Genomic DNA, 17027 nt, shown 5'->3' with positions numbered 1-17027 from the left:
GGTAGATATAAAATCAATTTATAGGGGGAAATATCATCACGACCATGGGCACGACAGGTGCTGTTTGAATGGGCATGATGATGCTTCTGTCCTCCACTGCATGGGGTGAGATGCGTGGCTCACTATAGCTGCGTTTAAATGAGCCCAATTTGTTTGATTTAAGAATAATTCCAAATTGACGACTTGTGATTAATCAGTATCTTAGAACAGCATCTCTGAAATATGGCTTGTGTTTTAAGCATTTGAATTGTCACCTGTTATGCATACGAAATTATGAAACGCATACAAAAACATATACATAAATGAATGTGGAAATAAATAAAAGTGGAAATAAATAAATGAATACATTTATAAATAAAAAAATAAATAAATGTGTGAAAAAATACAATTATACATACATAAGTAAATAAAAATATAAATACTCATTTATTTGTACTTTTTTACATTTCTTTGTATATTTATTTATGTATTTATTTATTTATTTATTTTTGCTTTTTTACATTTATTCGTATATTTATGTATTTATTTATTTTTAATTGAGTCAGCTTTGGCATTCCATAACTGTGGGGTTTATTCCAAAAACAAAATAAAAGTACAAAGAAAAGGTGCGCACACAACACTGCAACAAACAACTCAGTCCATAAAGGTTTAATTTCCTCAAGCTGTCTTCTGCTCCCGCACTCGGCACGCTCTCTCTCTCTCTCTCTCTCTCTCTCTCTTCACAGTCATTTCCCTGTGCTGCTTCACACGTGTTCGCTCACCCACAGGTCTTCCAGTTGTCTCTCTCTCGAACAATGTTTCCCCATCGCTTATATGCGGTCTCTCCACGCCAATCATTGAAACAAGACACAGGTGTTTGTCATTTGCACTTGACCAACTTACGCCGCACCTGTCTCCCGATCCTCTCTCCTGTCACAGACTTCGCTAGACCAAGCCCCCCTTGCCACACGAGCCAATGGCAAAACAATGCAATGGGTCTGCGGAATTTGCATAGTGCAACTCTGTCCCATCGCATGGGTATAAAAGTTGGAGTGCGGCGATCTCGCATTATGTGATGCTGAGGAGCCGACACTGAACTCCAGGCGGTTCCAGCGGTACATCGGTGGTGGCAGGGGGACGTAACGTCTCCGTTCCCTCCTTAGGGAGTGAGGGTTACATATACATACATACATAACCAAGACGTTCCCTTTCGTTCAGTCACTCCGAGTTACGTCAGTGACTGACGAAATGGGTCCCAATTTAATCATGCCACAGCAGCTGTCTACCCGTAGGAAGGACTTAGAATACACATATGACCCAAGTACGGGATGCATATGGAGAACTCAGAGGTATCCAGCCCGCAGGGTGGAAAGTTTCAACCTCGAAGCAAGGGAAAGACACGTGCTCGGAGGAGACTTACCGTGGAAATACACACATGGGGGTTGCCCAACGGGGGAACCATGCACATGGAGGCACCTAGCCAATCACGAGGGCTGACCGAGCGGGCATGCGCTCTGGTGACGGTTTTAACAGTGCAGGAGGTACTCAGGGTTTAAGAAGAACTCTGAGTGAAATAGTGAACGTATCCAGTCCGTGAAAGTGAAATGGCGCAGCAAGCAATGACATCAAGCAGGTCCTACCTACTGGCTGGTGGAAGCGAGTACATGAGAGGACACTGGCTCTACCCGGAGATTATAGAACCTCGCTAATGTGTTGGGTGTCACCCAGCCTGCAGCTCTGCATATGTCTGTTAACAAAGCGCTATGCGCAAAAGCCCAGGAGGAAGCCACACACAGGAGGCATTGGTTGACCCTGCGTCTGGTAAGACCACGTTTGCTTGGAGAGAGCCTTTCTCTTGAGCTGGTCTGAGGTCCTGAAACACTGCGTTCTGTCTACGTAAGCACGGAGGGCACATACTGGACAGAGCAGTGCCAAGAATGGGTCTGCCTCCTCCAAGGGCAGCGCTTGCAGATTCACCACCTGGTCCCTGAAAGGAGTGGTGGGAATCTTGGGGACGTATCCAGGCCGGGGTCTCAGGATCACGTGAGAGTTAGCCGCTCGAATTCCAGGCACGCTTTGTCAACCGAAAATGCCTGCAAGTGCCCTACCCTCTTGATGGAGGCCAAAGCAACCAGGAGCGCTGTCTTCATAGACAGGAACTTAAGCTCCACTGATTGCAAAAGCTCTCTGCAGGGAAGATAAGACCACTGCAAGGTCCTAATAGGGTATAAGAGGAGAGCGAGGAAGATTTAGTCTCCTCGCCCCCCTAAGGAACCTGACGACCAGGTCATGCTGTCCCACAGTTTTCGACTCCACAAGGTCGTGGTACGTGGAGATCACAGCCACGTAAACCTTCAGGGTGGAAGGAGACAGCCTTCGTTCCAACCCTTCTAAGAGGAAGGAGAGCACCGACCTGATCGGCATTTTCTGGGGTCTTCTCGGCAACAAGAACACCAGGTGACAAACAGGTTCCACTTTAGAGCATAGGCGTGTCTCGTGGACAAGGCCCTAGCAGAAGTGATGGTAGCCATCACCTGAGGTGGTAGGGTATTCAAACCTGCCGCGTCCCGTCCAGAACCCACACATGCAGGTTCCACAGATCGGGATGTGGGTGCCAGAGGGTGCCCCATCTCTGAGAAAGGAGGTCCTTCCTCGGTTCACGCATGCAGACAAAGTCCTTCCTCTCCTTCCCGCTGAACAACAGTGATTAGAAATGCGTGAAATGCACTCACGGTGATTGAGCACGGTAAAGTTAGTTTTAGGTTTAATATTCGCCGGACATTTGTTTTCCCTTGCCACTGTTCTATAAGGGTCAGTCTTACAAAGATATCAATAGCAGTATTAGTTTTAACATTATTTAACCATGCCGACATGAAATATTAATTCAAAATCACCTACTAGCGTTAATGCTGCATATTTATACCTGAGAATGCTTTGACACTGCAAAATGATAGGGAATGTCTGCCAATTCCACCAACTGCGGTAAACGTAGCCTATAATTTGTATTATGTAATATTATTAACATTTAAAAACAGACGCCTTCAAATTCCAAACCTTGTAGAAGGTTCCTATTGGCAATACTGATAGGCTACAGCTTTCCTGGTAGCCTAGAGTAAATTAAATGTTCTCAGAAAATGATTTATAAAACATATAAATATCAATTGAGCCTATGTTTACTTTCTTCACTGACACAGATGAAAATATCAGTCAAAATTCAGCTTTAGGAGAGGAAGAAATAGGGCAGGATAAGGAGACTGAGAGAAAAAGAAAGATGGAGATGAGTTGACAAATAATCTAATGCCCACTTACATGGTTTTAAAGCTACTTGTCCATTTTTTTTGGCCTTCAAAAGTCTTAAAATGCACATATGTAGGTCAGAGAAATCGACATTTTCAATTTTTGGAATTTACATTGTGAAAAACATGCTTGTGTTTCATATTGTGGTGTTCAGCAATGTTAACATAGTATCGTCATCATATGACCAGATAATGGACCAAAATAAAACCATTACAAAATCAAGTGAATAAGTATTGTGATACTTGGTGCAACAGTGACATTTCTTATCCCAAAACGTATTGCTATACCACGATACTCAATATGTTGTCCTATGGTGAGTCATTGTTCCATGTTGCACCTACACAAAGTTTAAGTGTTCCCCCACCTGCCAAATCCCGCTTTAACCACTGCTTGCAGAGAGTGAAGAAGCTCTTGGCTCCGAAGCAAAAACATAATGCGACTGCGAGATTGCGCGCTCCTCCTTTTATACCCACGCGGTGGGGCGGAGTTGCGCTATGCAAATTTCGCAGACCCACGGCATTGTTTTGCCATTGGCTCGTTTTGTACAACTCGAAGGTGATAGGCTTTTAAGCGAAACCCCCATTTAAGGCGGGCATACACTGTGCGATGTCTGTGCGATTTCAGCAAGGTACCTACTCACACTGAACGAGTAAATCGCATGCGATGTAAAGCCAAAGCTCAGGATTTATGTGCTCACACTATACGGTCCGAACGTCGAGCTGCGACTTGACTGCTCACACTATACGTGTGAAATATGTGCGATAACCCCCCGTGTTGGGTTGGTAGACGATATCATATAGCCTATCCAGAGATATTGTCAAAACAAGTATCAGCTATCAAGATGATTTAGCACTTCCAATTTATGTATTAAATTGTTATTAGTATTATTGTATTAGGGAAGGCTAATTTTATTATTAAATTGATCTGCTATTATAATTAATTTGCCACGCAATAATTTCACAGCACATCACCGCAATGCGCGCTGAGGATAATAAAATATTAAATAGAAGCCTACTCCTCGAGGAATAATAAAATAATAATAATATAATTATATGCCTATAATTCATTGTAATCTACCTAAATGTTTTAGACAATTTTCAATGAGGATCCTAATTGAAAATTGTCTTAACATTTAGGCCGATTACAATGAATTATAGGCATATCATTATGTTAACAGTCTATAATATGTCCGAACACTGGAATAATTAGTCATCAATGAAAATTAAAAACAGGTTTATTTCAAAAACATTTTTTGACAAATTAATAAAAGAGGCACGGTGCTACATCGCAGCTTGGAAGACGTGGGTAATAACTGGACAAACTGTAGATAAGCAACAGTAATTTGTAGCTAGTTTGAACTACAGAACTTAAAGACTTCCCTCTGTTCGTTTTTTTTTTTTTTCAGATTGAAATGCTTAAACTTCTGTTTTCGCGCAGGCGCAGTGAGGGAAAAAACACTGAGTTTAGGGCGATCGGTTCGTAGCTCTGCTTCAACTGTGCAATATAGTCACGAGGAGCGACCAAAATTTCTGACATGCCAGAAATTCATCCGACCATCCGATTGCCGATCGGGAGAGGTTAATCGCCTCTCGTTTCCCCTTGTACACTGCACGAACACTGCACGACAAACGACGCACGACAAAGCTGAAAATCGTCCCGACCCGAAAAAGAGTCGCACGAGTCAGAATTCGGCTCAAAATCGGACGAAATTCGCACAGTGTATGCCCGCCTTTAATCAGTCACTGGGACGATTTTCAGCTTTGTCGTGCGTCGTTTGTTGTGCAGTGTTCGTGCAGTATACAAGGGGAAACGAGAGGCGATTAACCTCTCCCGATCGGCAATCGGATGGTCGGATGAATTTCTGGCATGTCAGAAATTTTGGTCGCTCCTCGTGACTATATCGCACAGTTGAAGCAGAGCTACGAACCGATTACCCTAAACTCAGTGTTTTATCCCTCACTGCGCCTGCGCGAAAACAGATTTCAACCCTTTCAATCTGCAGAAAAAAAAACGAAAAGAGGGAACTCTTTAAGTTCTGTAGTTCAAACTAGCTACAAATTACTGTTGCTTACCTCCAGTTTGTCAGTTATTACCCACGTCTTTCAAGCTGCGATGTAGCACCGTGCCTCTTTTATTAATTTGTTAAACAATGTTTTTGAAATAAACCTGTTTTTAATTTTCATTGATGACTAATTATTGCAGGTTTCGGACAAATTATAGACTGTTAATATAATTATATGCCTATAATTCATTGTAGCCTAATTGATCTAAATGATCAATTGATCTAAAAAGAGGATCCTCATTGAAAATTGTCTAAAACATTTAGGTCGATTATAATGAATTATAGGCATATAATTATATTATTATTATTCCTCGAGGAGTAAGCTTCTATGTAATATTTTATTATCCTCACAGCGCATTGCAGCGATGTGCTGTGAAATTATTGCGTGGCAAATAATAGCAGATCAATTTAATAATACAATTAGCCTTCCCTAATACAATAATACTAATAATAATTTAATACATTAATTGGAAGTGCTAAATCATGTTGATATTGATAACTGATGCTTGTTTTGACAATATCTCTGGATACATGATATCGTCTACCAACCCAGCACGGGGGTTTATCGCACATATTTCACACGTATAGTGTGAGCAGTAGGCTAAAGTCGCAGCTCGATGATCAGACCGTATAGTGTGAGCACATAAATCCTGAGCTTTGGCTTTATATCGCATGCGATCTACTCGTTCAGTGTGAGTAGATACCTTGCTGAAATCGCACAGACATCGCACAGTGTAGGCTGCCCGCCTTAAACTCGGAGTGACTGAACGAAAGGGAACTTGTAATCATTTTTTTATTGTTGCAATACTTAATATAATCAATCAACTGGGGGAAGTATGGGGATATCATTTTTTTTAACCCTATTCACCTGGGGGCATCTTACCTTAAAAGGTATTCTGAATCCCCCCTTTTGATTAACTTACAAATTAAATAGATCAAATTTGACATTAGGACTTTAGGAGGCATATGTTTGCCGTACAACAAAGTATTTATGTAAATTGCACTATTTATGTATCTTATTTTGTGTTTTTCATTTTGAGCTCCATTTCATTAATATTAAAAACTTGGGCCTATATTTGTGTAATACCGTTTGATGCCGCTAGTAGATTAGTAGGCCTACTAGGTAGGCTATTATGCAGCATGCTAGATTTAGATCACACATCATCATACAGACAAAATTGTTGCTGAGCAATCAAAAACACATAAATTAAGAAGCTTTAAAATTATGGCTTCGAGTACATTTCGTCTTTTTAGCAATTGTGCTAATTCAGAGCAATTTTGTGTCTACTTTAATATATTATGATTTTTGTTCGACTCACCTTTAACTGAACTCTTGTTTTTTAAAACCCATTCAGTAGTGTCAATTTAAAACGTCTGTCTGGTATCTTAATATCTGAACGAAATTATGTGGGAAGTTTGAGTAAATGCTATATATAGTCTATTGCCTACCCATAAATGGGACGAGGGAGAGGCAACATTCCGCATGGGTAATATTTTGCTTTTCATCAGCTGCTTTCATACAGGCGGGTAGAGGCTCATCTACCTCCGCGTCGCGCTCTTGTATTCTCCTGGGGTGAGTATGTCTGCCCCCATTATTTACACACTTATTAAATTATAAAGCAAAATTTACAGAAACAGAAACATGTACAAAAACGCTGAGGCTGGAGAAGACGTTTGAACTTTACCTTGGTTGGATATTGATCTATCGCATGATGTTGCTTGAGTGATAACTGCACTTGACTTTGAAATGATTCATAAAACGTTGCCAGTTAAAACATTTTCAGTGCTTTGTGAATATGGGTGAACTAATAGCTGGTCAAACTTTGACATTGTTTTGTTTGTTTTTTGAAACAGTGTGTTGGTTGAAATTACCTTTAGAATTGACCCCCTCCCCATGAATAATTGTAGATTAATCATGATCCATAAATTTTAACGCTCCAAATATAGCTATATTATTGAAAATTATGCATATATATTTTTTTAATGTTTGATATGCACAGTAGATGCTATTGTATGTGGGGTTTATTTGTGAATGTGAGGATGTAATGCTGCATTTGAGTATGCATGATTGTTTGTTTATTTGTTTAATTATTTTTCTAAAGAAGTGTGAGGAATTTGTTCTTGTTCTTTTTGGTTTTCTTGTTGAGATTGTCTTGCAGTGTCGTTTATTTGTCCTTGTTAGAAGATAAACGTTTATGAGAAGTGGTTATCTTTCCATATTTCAGTACATGTATGCAACAATAGCATGTGTCTTCAGTATACACTATACAGTAGAAACTACCCTGAAATACTGTACCCATCTCCTTGGACTGTCCGATATCCCAACCCCCAAACTCTAATTTTAAACTGCCATGAAGTTTGTCTTCCCAGTGGCCCAAAGCTCCAGAACCCCCTCCTCATCATCTCCACAAACAGTTACACTTTCCTAACACCTAAGTCTAATCAGGAGTGTGACACAATTTGTGTTTACTACTGCAACGCCGTGTCCCAAATAACTTTAAACACTGAAATCGGAAATTGAGGATAGGAATTTGTGCATATATAAATGCATTTTGTTTTGTCTTGTGTGCAAAGATGGTGCATGTTTTTGTTCCCGTTTTGATTCATAGGTCCTTTGAGGTTGCAATATGGCTGCAGTTGTAACCAGACACAAGCATTTCAGTCAAGAATACCTCAATACTGAGTCTAAATGTGTTGTTCGAGAATACTCCAGGTAAGGTGAAAAATTACAACAGCTGAATCTTTCTTAGGACATATATTTTGCCACGCATTGGCTAGACTTTTTATGATCCAACAGGCCATGGAATTGTTTCAAGCAAGTCACAGCTAATCATGATGCTCACAGCAATACTAAAACTAATTGTAATAAAATAGCAACATCATTTATAACATATTATTAAATTTTCTGTTGAAGCTTTTCTAATAAACCATATTACCAACAGTAGCTGAGCTATAGGCTAATTGATACCGTCATGTCACTTATTTCCTCTGGGTAGTTCACACGATATTTTTTCGGGAAGTTGACATGGCCTGCAGTGTGACATGCTATACTCCATGTAAAACTATTTTCTAATTATGCGTGCAGCTTTTATGACCTCATATTGGTGAGAGGGACTACAGTCTACATTTGTCACACTGCAGGACCATGTAATATTAACTAAAAAATGAAAGCAGATTAAAATGAAGGTGATTAAAACTAGTGAAGTACTGAAAAGAGAGGAGGATTATAGGGCCTGATGTATGTACTTTCACTTGACCGCTCATATCAGTTTCAGAACATGCACTAAATACCCTGTACTGTCTGGAAACTCTTTGCTTTCAATAGTACATTTTATAGAGACATGTTTTAAGTTTGGCAAGCTTTCCATTTTGTCGTTAAAATCTGATGTTTTAGGATAAGAAAAAAAATCTTTAATTAAATTATCAAAATTATTTATCAAAATTATTTATATTTTAATATATCAGGACAAAAGCAAATGCTGGTTTAAAGAACATTTTATGTTATAGAGAAGAGAATTGTGATGATGGCTTGCTTGCCCCTTTTGACCCCCTCTGATGGGTCAAAAGGTCAGTATTCAGTTTCAAAACCATCGTGTAAACCATGGGTAAAGATAATAAATGTCACATTTTGTATTTTATCAGATTTAACACAATTCTGAAACTTTTTTTTTTTTAAGCGCATGTTTATTTCCACTGTAGACTGCCCTAAAATGTCTCGGTTGAAATGCATGAAATATGTATGTTTGAATGCATATCAAGATCAGTAAACTGATTAACCTAGGATGACATGAAGCATTACTGACCCACAGTGATATAATGAATTCTCTGATGAATCTTCTGTTTCTTTCATGCTGTTTGTACCGTTAACTTTTTAATATACGAAAATGTGTGTTTTTAGCTCTGCAGCTGAAGAGGTGAAATATCAATACCAAACACAGAAGAGAATCCAGGGAGTGGTAAAGCCCTTTAAATAATCATTCCTTTCCTTTAAACAAACTTTTTTTTTTTTTTACACGCAGCTGTTATAATACTTTCATTAGTCAATATGCATTGTAATGTGTGTTAAAGACATTTGCTGTTAGCTTTAGTCGGCCGAGTAAATCAGAGGTTAAATAGAACTGAATCTTTCTTAGGACATACATTTTGTCACACATAGACTTTTTATGATCCAACAGGCCGTGGAACTTTTTGTCTCTTTTCAATAGGTGGATAGGAAGATGCCTGAAAAATACATCCGTGAAGAGTCCATGATCAGGGGCCCCAAGTTTTTGGTTAGACTGAGGTCCCACACAGTGTTTGAAAACAGTGCCATTAAACTTTTCTGCTCAGTGGAGGGATATCCCACCCCACACATCAAATGGTGAGTTTTCTTTTCACAAACAGGCCTGCCGTGCTTCCTGGACTAGGGTTCAGTGCGTTTGCTCTCACATATCGTCTGTGGTCATGTAACTTTGAGTTACAGGTCTGGCATTATATGTGGCCAGCCACAAGAAAGCATTTCTTTAAAAAATTAAAATCTAATTTTAATTGCATCAAACACTTAATCATATTTTCATCATATATAAAAACAGGCCAAAAAAAAAACCGCTAAGTACATTCGTTGTTTTTAAATCATAAACATTCTTACAGGTTCAAGGATGATGTCATCTTGGACATTTCCTCTGGAAAATACTTTGTGGAGAACAACTCTGGATTTCATGCCCTCACCATCCTGAAGTAATTAAAACTCTACTGTGTTCTTTTTTGGATAGGGATGCAAAGACAGAATGTGTTTTACTGATGATCTCTATTGAACAGAATAAGTGACAAACTTGGGGGACAAACTGAGTGACAAGACTAAGGTTGAGTGCTCATTACATTCTCACTTCTTAGTTATTGGATGGCCACAGAAAGCAGGAAACTTTTAAGAGATTTCCAAGTTATTAAACTTTCAAAAAACTTTTGTATGAATCTCAGGAAAAACATGTCCAGGTTGCATTTCTCCCGAAATAAATAAATGAATTTGCATAGAAGATTTTAAATCCAGTAGGATGTTGCATTGTGACATTACTATCATGACCATTAAGTAAAATAAAAAAAAAGTCGTAACACTTTACAATAAGGTTCATTAGTTAACATTAGTTAATGTATTAACTAACATGAACTAACAATGAGCAATACATTTGTTACAGAATCTATTAATCTTTGTAAATGTTAAATGTAATGTTAAAAAATACAAATGTTCATTGTCTGTTCATGTTAGTTCACAGTGCATTAACTAATGTTAACAAATACAACCTTTGATTTTAATAATTTATTAGTAAATGTTGAAATTTATATTACCTACTATTAATAAATGCTGAAGAAGGATTGTTCATTCTTAGTTCATGTTAACCAATGTATTTAACTAATGAACCTTATTGTAAAGTGTTACCAAAAAAGTAAATTCCACACAAATTTGCAATGTGATATAGTATTTATTTTGTGCAATTCCCAGTGGTTTATTCAAATTTATTTTGCCTTTGTGTAAATAATTATTGTAATAACAGTTTATAATAATTAAATTAACGGTGGTACAAGAAATACATAAATAATTTGAAAATAATTAATAATTTTTTACAATAATAAAATATGTGAAATATGCATAATTTTCCTAATATTCAAAAACATTTGAATAATTCTGAAATATTCCAATTTTTTTAAGTTCAAATAAATATTTCTTTATAAAATATTTTGTGGTGCAATTTGACCTGAAAGGATATGCTCTTAGATAGTTCATGAGATTCACCGACATTTAAATGTTACTAACAAGTGAATTTCCACAAAAGGAAGTCATGTCAATGGGATTGCATGTGAACTTTTCCAATTTAGTCCAGGGCTGGTCGCCCACGTCTTGAGCTGCTGTCAGCTGTTCATGTCAAAGTGCTGAGTCTGGTGTCATCTGACACTCCAGCGCCTTACAGAGAGATGACTTTCACTGCTGTCACCCTGTCAGTCCCACAAAAACTCACCCTGTCCCTTATGTCACTTTCCTGATGGCTTCTTGCATTCAGAGGCCAAATCTCACAGGTTAATCTTGGTGTTCCGCATTTCCTCTAAAATGACCAAACCTTTCACTTTTTGACAAACAGCCATGCTTCTCAAGACCACAGGGGCTAAGAGAACGTCTCTAATATAGTACGGTCACGACGAAGGTCACATTACAGTCCTCTCATTTTCCTTTCCCTTGCGTCTCGTGTTTGCCATTCAAGCCTTAGAGGCTCCCGTGTTGAACATTTTTCGAAAGCAGGCGCTAGTCTACATTAGTATTTAGTTTGGAGCAATTATCCTCTTGACATTAGAGCATTAGTTAACTGCCAATTTATCCATCATGATGGGGAAGCACTTTATGTGCTTTCCAAATGTCAATTAGGAAATGACTGTGGCATATATCCAATCAAATAGCAATCATGTTGATTATTTATTGACTGATTAATTAGTGGAGTGAAGACAGTATTGCGGTCCAGTCGTGTATTGACTGAAGTTGTTGACACCTGTGAATGAGTTATACATGTTTTCTGTAGGTGTGCAACTGATGACACTGCAATGTACACGGCTGTAGCCTCAAACTTGCATGGACAGGCTTCCTCCCAGGCCTCCGTCATTGTGAAGAGTAAGCTTTTTTCTCCTGTTTTCTGATATCTAAGCACCCTTACAATAAGATAAAATTGGCAGCAGAACCAAAAAGTCTACAAAGTACAAATGTATTTTTTACCCAGATGTAGACTATGATCTCTTTCTTTAAAAAGTCAATATATATTCTGGTAATACTTTACTGTTCCTTCATTAATGTATAACTAAGCAGGAACAAATGAGTAACATGCTATTAACACTCTAGTAACTACTATAATCTAACAATAAACTCTGATTAATGAATTAGTAAGTAATAGCGCTCAGTCGAATGTGGTAGTTCACTATTAGCTAATCAGTAACAAATTTTTTTCATACCTCCCAGTGAACTACTATATACAGGTTCATAATTAACATGAATAATGCATAATTTATAATAAAAGGTAATGGTAACCCAATAGTAATGACTCAAGTGTTACTACATCCTTCTTAAGAAACTACTAATTATTTGGTCAGTATTCTAAAGTGAAAAAATTGATAACTACCTTATATTAACTGAAGTCATTGTAAGCTTTTGAATTTTTTGTAAGATTTTGAATAGTAATTCCTTCCGATGTGTTCCCATGATCTTCACTTTAGAATACTGCTCCAAATAATCAGTAGTTCCTTTAGAAAGATGTAGGAACAGTTGAGTCATTACTATCCAAAACCTTACAAAAACCTATTTGATAGTTCCTTTAGAAGATTGTAGTAACACTTGATTCCTTACTGGTCACCATTACCTTATTTTATATATTATGCATTATTAATATTAATTATGAACCTGTTAATAGTAGTTCCCTTTCGTTGTCACTACGAGTTCCGTCGTGACGACGAATGGGGTTTCGCTTAGAAAGCCTATCAACTTCGAGTATACAAAACGAGCCAGTGGCAAAGAAATGCCATGGGTCTGCGGAATTTACATGGCGCAACTCCGGAGAGGACGGATATGTTTTCAGATATGAGATATGTGCAGATATGTTTTCGCTTCAGAGCATCTCTTCAGTCCACAAGCCATCTTTGATCAACTGTCAGCTACGAGACGAGCGACTCTCCGGTGTTGGTGTGACGGCGATCTCCAGCGAGTGCACACTGCCTGCTGATCTGTGCAGTGGTCTGCCAGTGAGTGTGTTTCTCCCTGGGCGCTTCAACATCCGTGGAGTTTTCCTCTCACAAAAGAGCTTTGCACGCAGCACGTCTTTTTAAAGATGCCTCGCCCGTGCACTTCTGGTTGCGGTAGACTCATGTCTGACTCTGATGGGCACGATCACTTTTCTGCGTGTTTGGGCATTGATCACGCTAGAGCAGCGCTCGGATGACTCTCTGTGGAAACATGACCATTGCGTCATTACAGTCGAGACTCAGTGATCTTGCAAGAGTGAGAGTCCCTTCATCCACACCCCGATCTACTCCCTCCACAAGGGATAGTACTTCGGCTGGTGGCCAGGGTGACCTGAGGTTGACGGTGTGGAACAAGGTGCCGACTATCTGACCGCGGCCCACACCCCCCGCTTCAGTGACACAACCCGCGAGTGTTCAGGGGATTCCCGCCGGTCTATCTAAGGATGCCCCACGGGTTTTCTTTTGCGTTCCAGAGAAAGATGCAATGTCTATCTCAGCATCACAGGGCGGGCCAGATTCGTCAGGAAGTGAAGACTCGTCAGTGCTGCCACCTTCGGGTGTGCATACGGCATTGGTTGAGTCGGATCCTGAGATGATGGCCATGCTTTCCTGGGCCACCGCCAGCATTGGGTTAGAGTGGAACCCTCCACCCTGTCCCGAGCACTCGTGGCTGGATGATTGGTTTTTGAGTGCGGTCGCCGACCCCCGTCGGCATCCAACCCCAATACCTTTCTTCCTGGACGTGCATGAGGAGATCTCTAAATCCTGGAAGACCCCCATGTCTTCCCACAATTGCTCGCTGATCTCCTCCGCCTTTTCTCCCCTTGATGGGGCCGCTGCCCATGGGTACACTGGGGTCCCCCCGGTTGAATGCTCCTTTGCGATGCAACTGTGTCCTCAGAGTGTTTCTTCTCACAGTGATCCTAAGCAGCCGTCCAAAGCCTGTAAGTTTCCGTCTACACTTGTGGCGAAATCCTATGGAGCCGCAGGACAGGCAGCCGCCTCTCTGCATGCCATGGCCATTCTGCAGGTGTACCAGGCCCAGATGCTCAAAGACATGCACGAGGGTAGGACAGACCCAGGGCTCTTTAATGAGCTGCGCGCCGCCCCCGACCTCACTCTCCGAGTGAATAAGGTGACCGCACGCTCCCTGGGTCTGGTGATGTCCAATGCTTTGGTCCAGGAGCGACAACTTTGGCTTAACCTGGCCGATATGCGGGACACCCCTATATCCCAGGCCGGCCTCTTTGGCGCTCGGTTGAGGACTTCGCCCAACCGTTCTCAACTGCTCAGAAACAGACTGAGGCTATTAAGCTTATTTTGCCCTGACGAACTGCTGCTGCCTCCACCCAGCCGCCGGCACAGAATCCTCAATCTGTTTGCCACCGAGGGCGCCCTGCTGCGGCTCCCGGCCCTTCCGCTCGGCCCAAGAAGCAGCCTTCACCCAGTCGTGGAGGAAGCCGCAGGAAGGCGCCACCGCCCTCTCCAGCCCCCGGGTGGGCAGCAACCTACTGTGGTTAAAGAAAGAACTGACTGCCCCATCCCTGAGCACACAGAGTTCTCTGATGAAAGTGCACGCCGCCCACGGGCCTCGCCACTCTCGTCCCCCTCTGTCTCAGTGTTCTCGGATGACAGTGTGTGCTATCCCCGGCTGCACCACTCTCATCCCCCTTATGTCGCCAAACCCCTGGCAGAGCAGGCCCCCGTGGAACGCTGGCCCTTCCCTGACCTCCTGGTCAGGTCGCGTTTGATGACCGTGCCCCCACACCGGGCCGCTATTCCAATCCTGGACCTGCGCATCCTCAACCACTCCCTTCACTGGCTGCCGTTCAAAATGCTCATGGCCAAACGCATCTACGAGTGTGTGCGGCCGCAGGATTGGTTTGCAGCGAACGACCTGAAGGAGGCCTACTTCCATGTCTCCATTCTCCCTCGGCACAGACCGTTCCTGCGGTTTGCTTTCGAGGGGCAGGCATACCAGTACGCGGTTCTCCCATTCGGGCTAGCCCTGTCTCCTTGCGTCTTCACGAAGGTCGTCGAGGCAGCCCTTGTTCCTCAATGGGAACACGGGGTTCGAATCCTGAACTATAACGACGACTAGCTGATACTAGCTCACTCTCGAGACCAGGTTTGCGAACACAGGGACCTAGTGCTTTGGCACCTAGCTCACCTGGGCCTTCGGGTCAACTGGGAGAAGAGCAAACTCTGCCCCGTGCAGAGGATCTCTTTTCTCGGTATGGAAATCGACTCGGGCGCCATGTCCGCGCAGCTTACGAGCGCGCGCGCGCAGTCACTGCTGACTTTCCTGAAACAATTCGAGGGCAAGAGTGCGGCTCCACTGAAGATATTTCAGAGGCTCCTGGGGCATATGGCATCTGGAGCCACGGCAACGCCGCTCGGATTGCTTCATATGAGACCGCTTCAGCTCTGGCTTCGTGACCGAGTCCCGAGGTGGGCATGGCAACACGACACGCTCCGAGTACCAGTTACTCCGACCTGCCGTCAGACCTTCACCCCGTGGTCGAACCTCATCTTTCTACGGGCCGGAATGCCCTTGGAACGAGTTTCCAGACATGTTGTTGTTTACATTTACATTTAGTCATTTAGCAGACGCTTTTATCCAAAGCGACTTACATCTGAGGACTAAAGCAAGCGAGTCATCGTGAAGAGGGAAGAACGACGCAAGAAGTGCTCAAAATACAAAGTTCAAGCATTGCTCAGAGTAGCAAAAGCCAGACAAGGGAATATTTAAAAGGGAACGAAAGATTTAAAAGAGAAGAATTATTATTATTTTTTTATTTTTTATTTATGTTAAGTACTCACGGAAGAGATGAGTTTTCAGTTGTCTTTTGAATGCTGTCAGGGATTCTGCATTACGGACGAGGGTGGGGAGATCATTCCACCAGCATGGAACCGTGAATGAGAATGTTCTGGAGAGTGATTTAGTGCCTCGGTGTGATGGCACCATGAGCCGTCGCTCCTTGGCCGATCGTAGGCTTCTGGTAAGGACGTAGACTTGTAGTAGGGAGTGAAAGTAGGACGGAGCTGAGTCTGTGGTAGATCTGTAAGCAAGCGTCAAAGCTTTGAATTTGATGCGAGCAGCGAGTGGTAGCCAATGCAGTGAGATGAACAGAGGAGTGACGTGAGCCCTTTTGGGCTCGTTGAAGACAAGGCGGGCTGCAGCATTCTGGATCATTTGTAGAGGTTTAGTTACACATGATGGAAGTCCAGCTAGAAGAGCATTGCAGTAATCAAGCCTAGAAATAACCAGGGCCTGGACGAGAAGTTGTTTTGCATGCTCAGTTAGGAAAGGGCTGATCTTCCTGATGTTATACATTGCAAACCTGCATGATCGACCTGTCTTTGTAATGTGGTCTGTGAAGGTCAGCTGGTCATCAAATATTACTCCAAGATTTCTGACCGACCTTGATGGGGTGATTGAGGATGATTCTAGCTGGATAGTGAAGTCGTGCTGCAGAGACGGCTTGGCAGGGAGGACGAGAAGCTCAGTCTTTGCCAGGTAGAGCTGCAGGTGATGTTCCTTCATCCATGCCGAGATGTCCGCCAGACAGCTTGAGATACGTGCAGCTACTGTGGGATCATCTGGTTGAAATGAGAGGTAGAGCTGGGTGTCATCAGCATAGCAATGGTAAGAGAAACCATGTGCCTGTATGATGGGTCCAAATGATGTGGTGTAGATGGAGAAGAGGAGCGGTCCAAGAACTGAACCCTGAGGAACCCCTGTGTTCAGTTGATGTGCTTTGTATACCTCGCCTCTCCACGCGACCCTGAAGGACCTACCTGTGAGATTGGACTCAAACCAGTGGAGGGAAGTTCCTTTGATGCCCAGTGATGAGAGGGTGGACAGAAGGATCTGATGATTCACAGTGTCGAAGGCAGCAGAAAGATCCAGCAGAATGAGAACTGAAGATTTGGAAGC

At 41.9% G+C, this 17027-nt stretch overlaps 1 protein-coding gene across 1 annotated transcript in view; it reads left to right on the top strand.

Annotated features, from left to right (window-relative positions):
- The first annotated feature begins 6776 nt into the window (after positions 1 to 6776).
- Positions 6777 to 17027, top strand: part of LOC143753748 (myomesin-2-like) — a 62085-nt gene continuing 51834 nt past the window's right edge. The window contains exons 1-6 of the mRNA XM_077246435.1: positions 6777 to 6911; positions 7948 to 8051; positions 9237 to 9294; positions 9544 to 9698; positions 9968 to 10054; positions 11881 to 11969. Coding sequence (XP_077102550.1) covers positions 7966 to 8051; positions 9237 to 9294; positions 9544 to 9698; positions 9968 to 10054; positions 11881 to 11969 — 475 coding nt within the window. The 5' untranslated portion in view covers positions 6777 to 6911; positions 7948 to 7965. The remainder of the gene's footprint in view (positions 6912 to 7947; positions 8052 to 9236; positions 9295 to 9543; positions 9699 to 9967; positions 10055 to 11880; positions 11970 to 17027) is intronic.

Source organism: Siphateles boraxobius, unplaced genomic scaffold (genome assembly GCF_051911475.1).
Source record: "Siphateles boraxobius isolate OS27281-9 unplaced genomic scaffold, OSU_SipBor_1 104, whole genome shotgun sequence".
In the NCBI taxonomy this organism is placed as follows: domain Eukaryota; kingdom Metazoa; phylum Chordata; class Actinopteri; order Cypriniformes; family Leuciscidae; genus Siphateles; species Siphateles boraxobius.
This window is presented reverse-complemented; position numbering and strand designations above follow the sequence as displayed.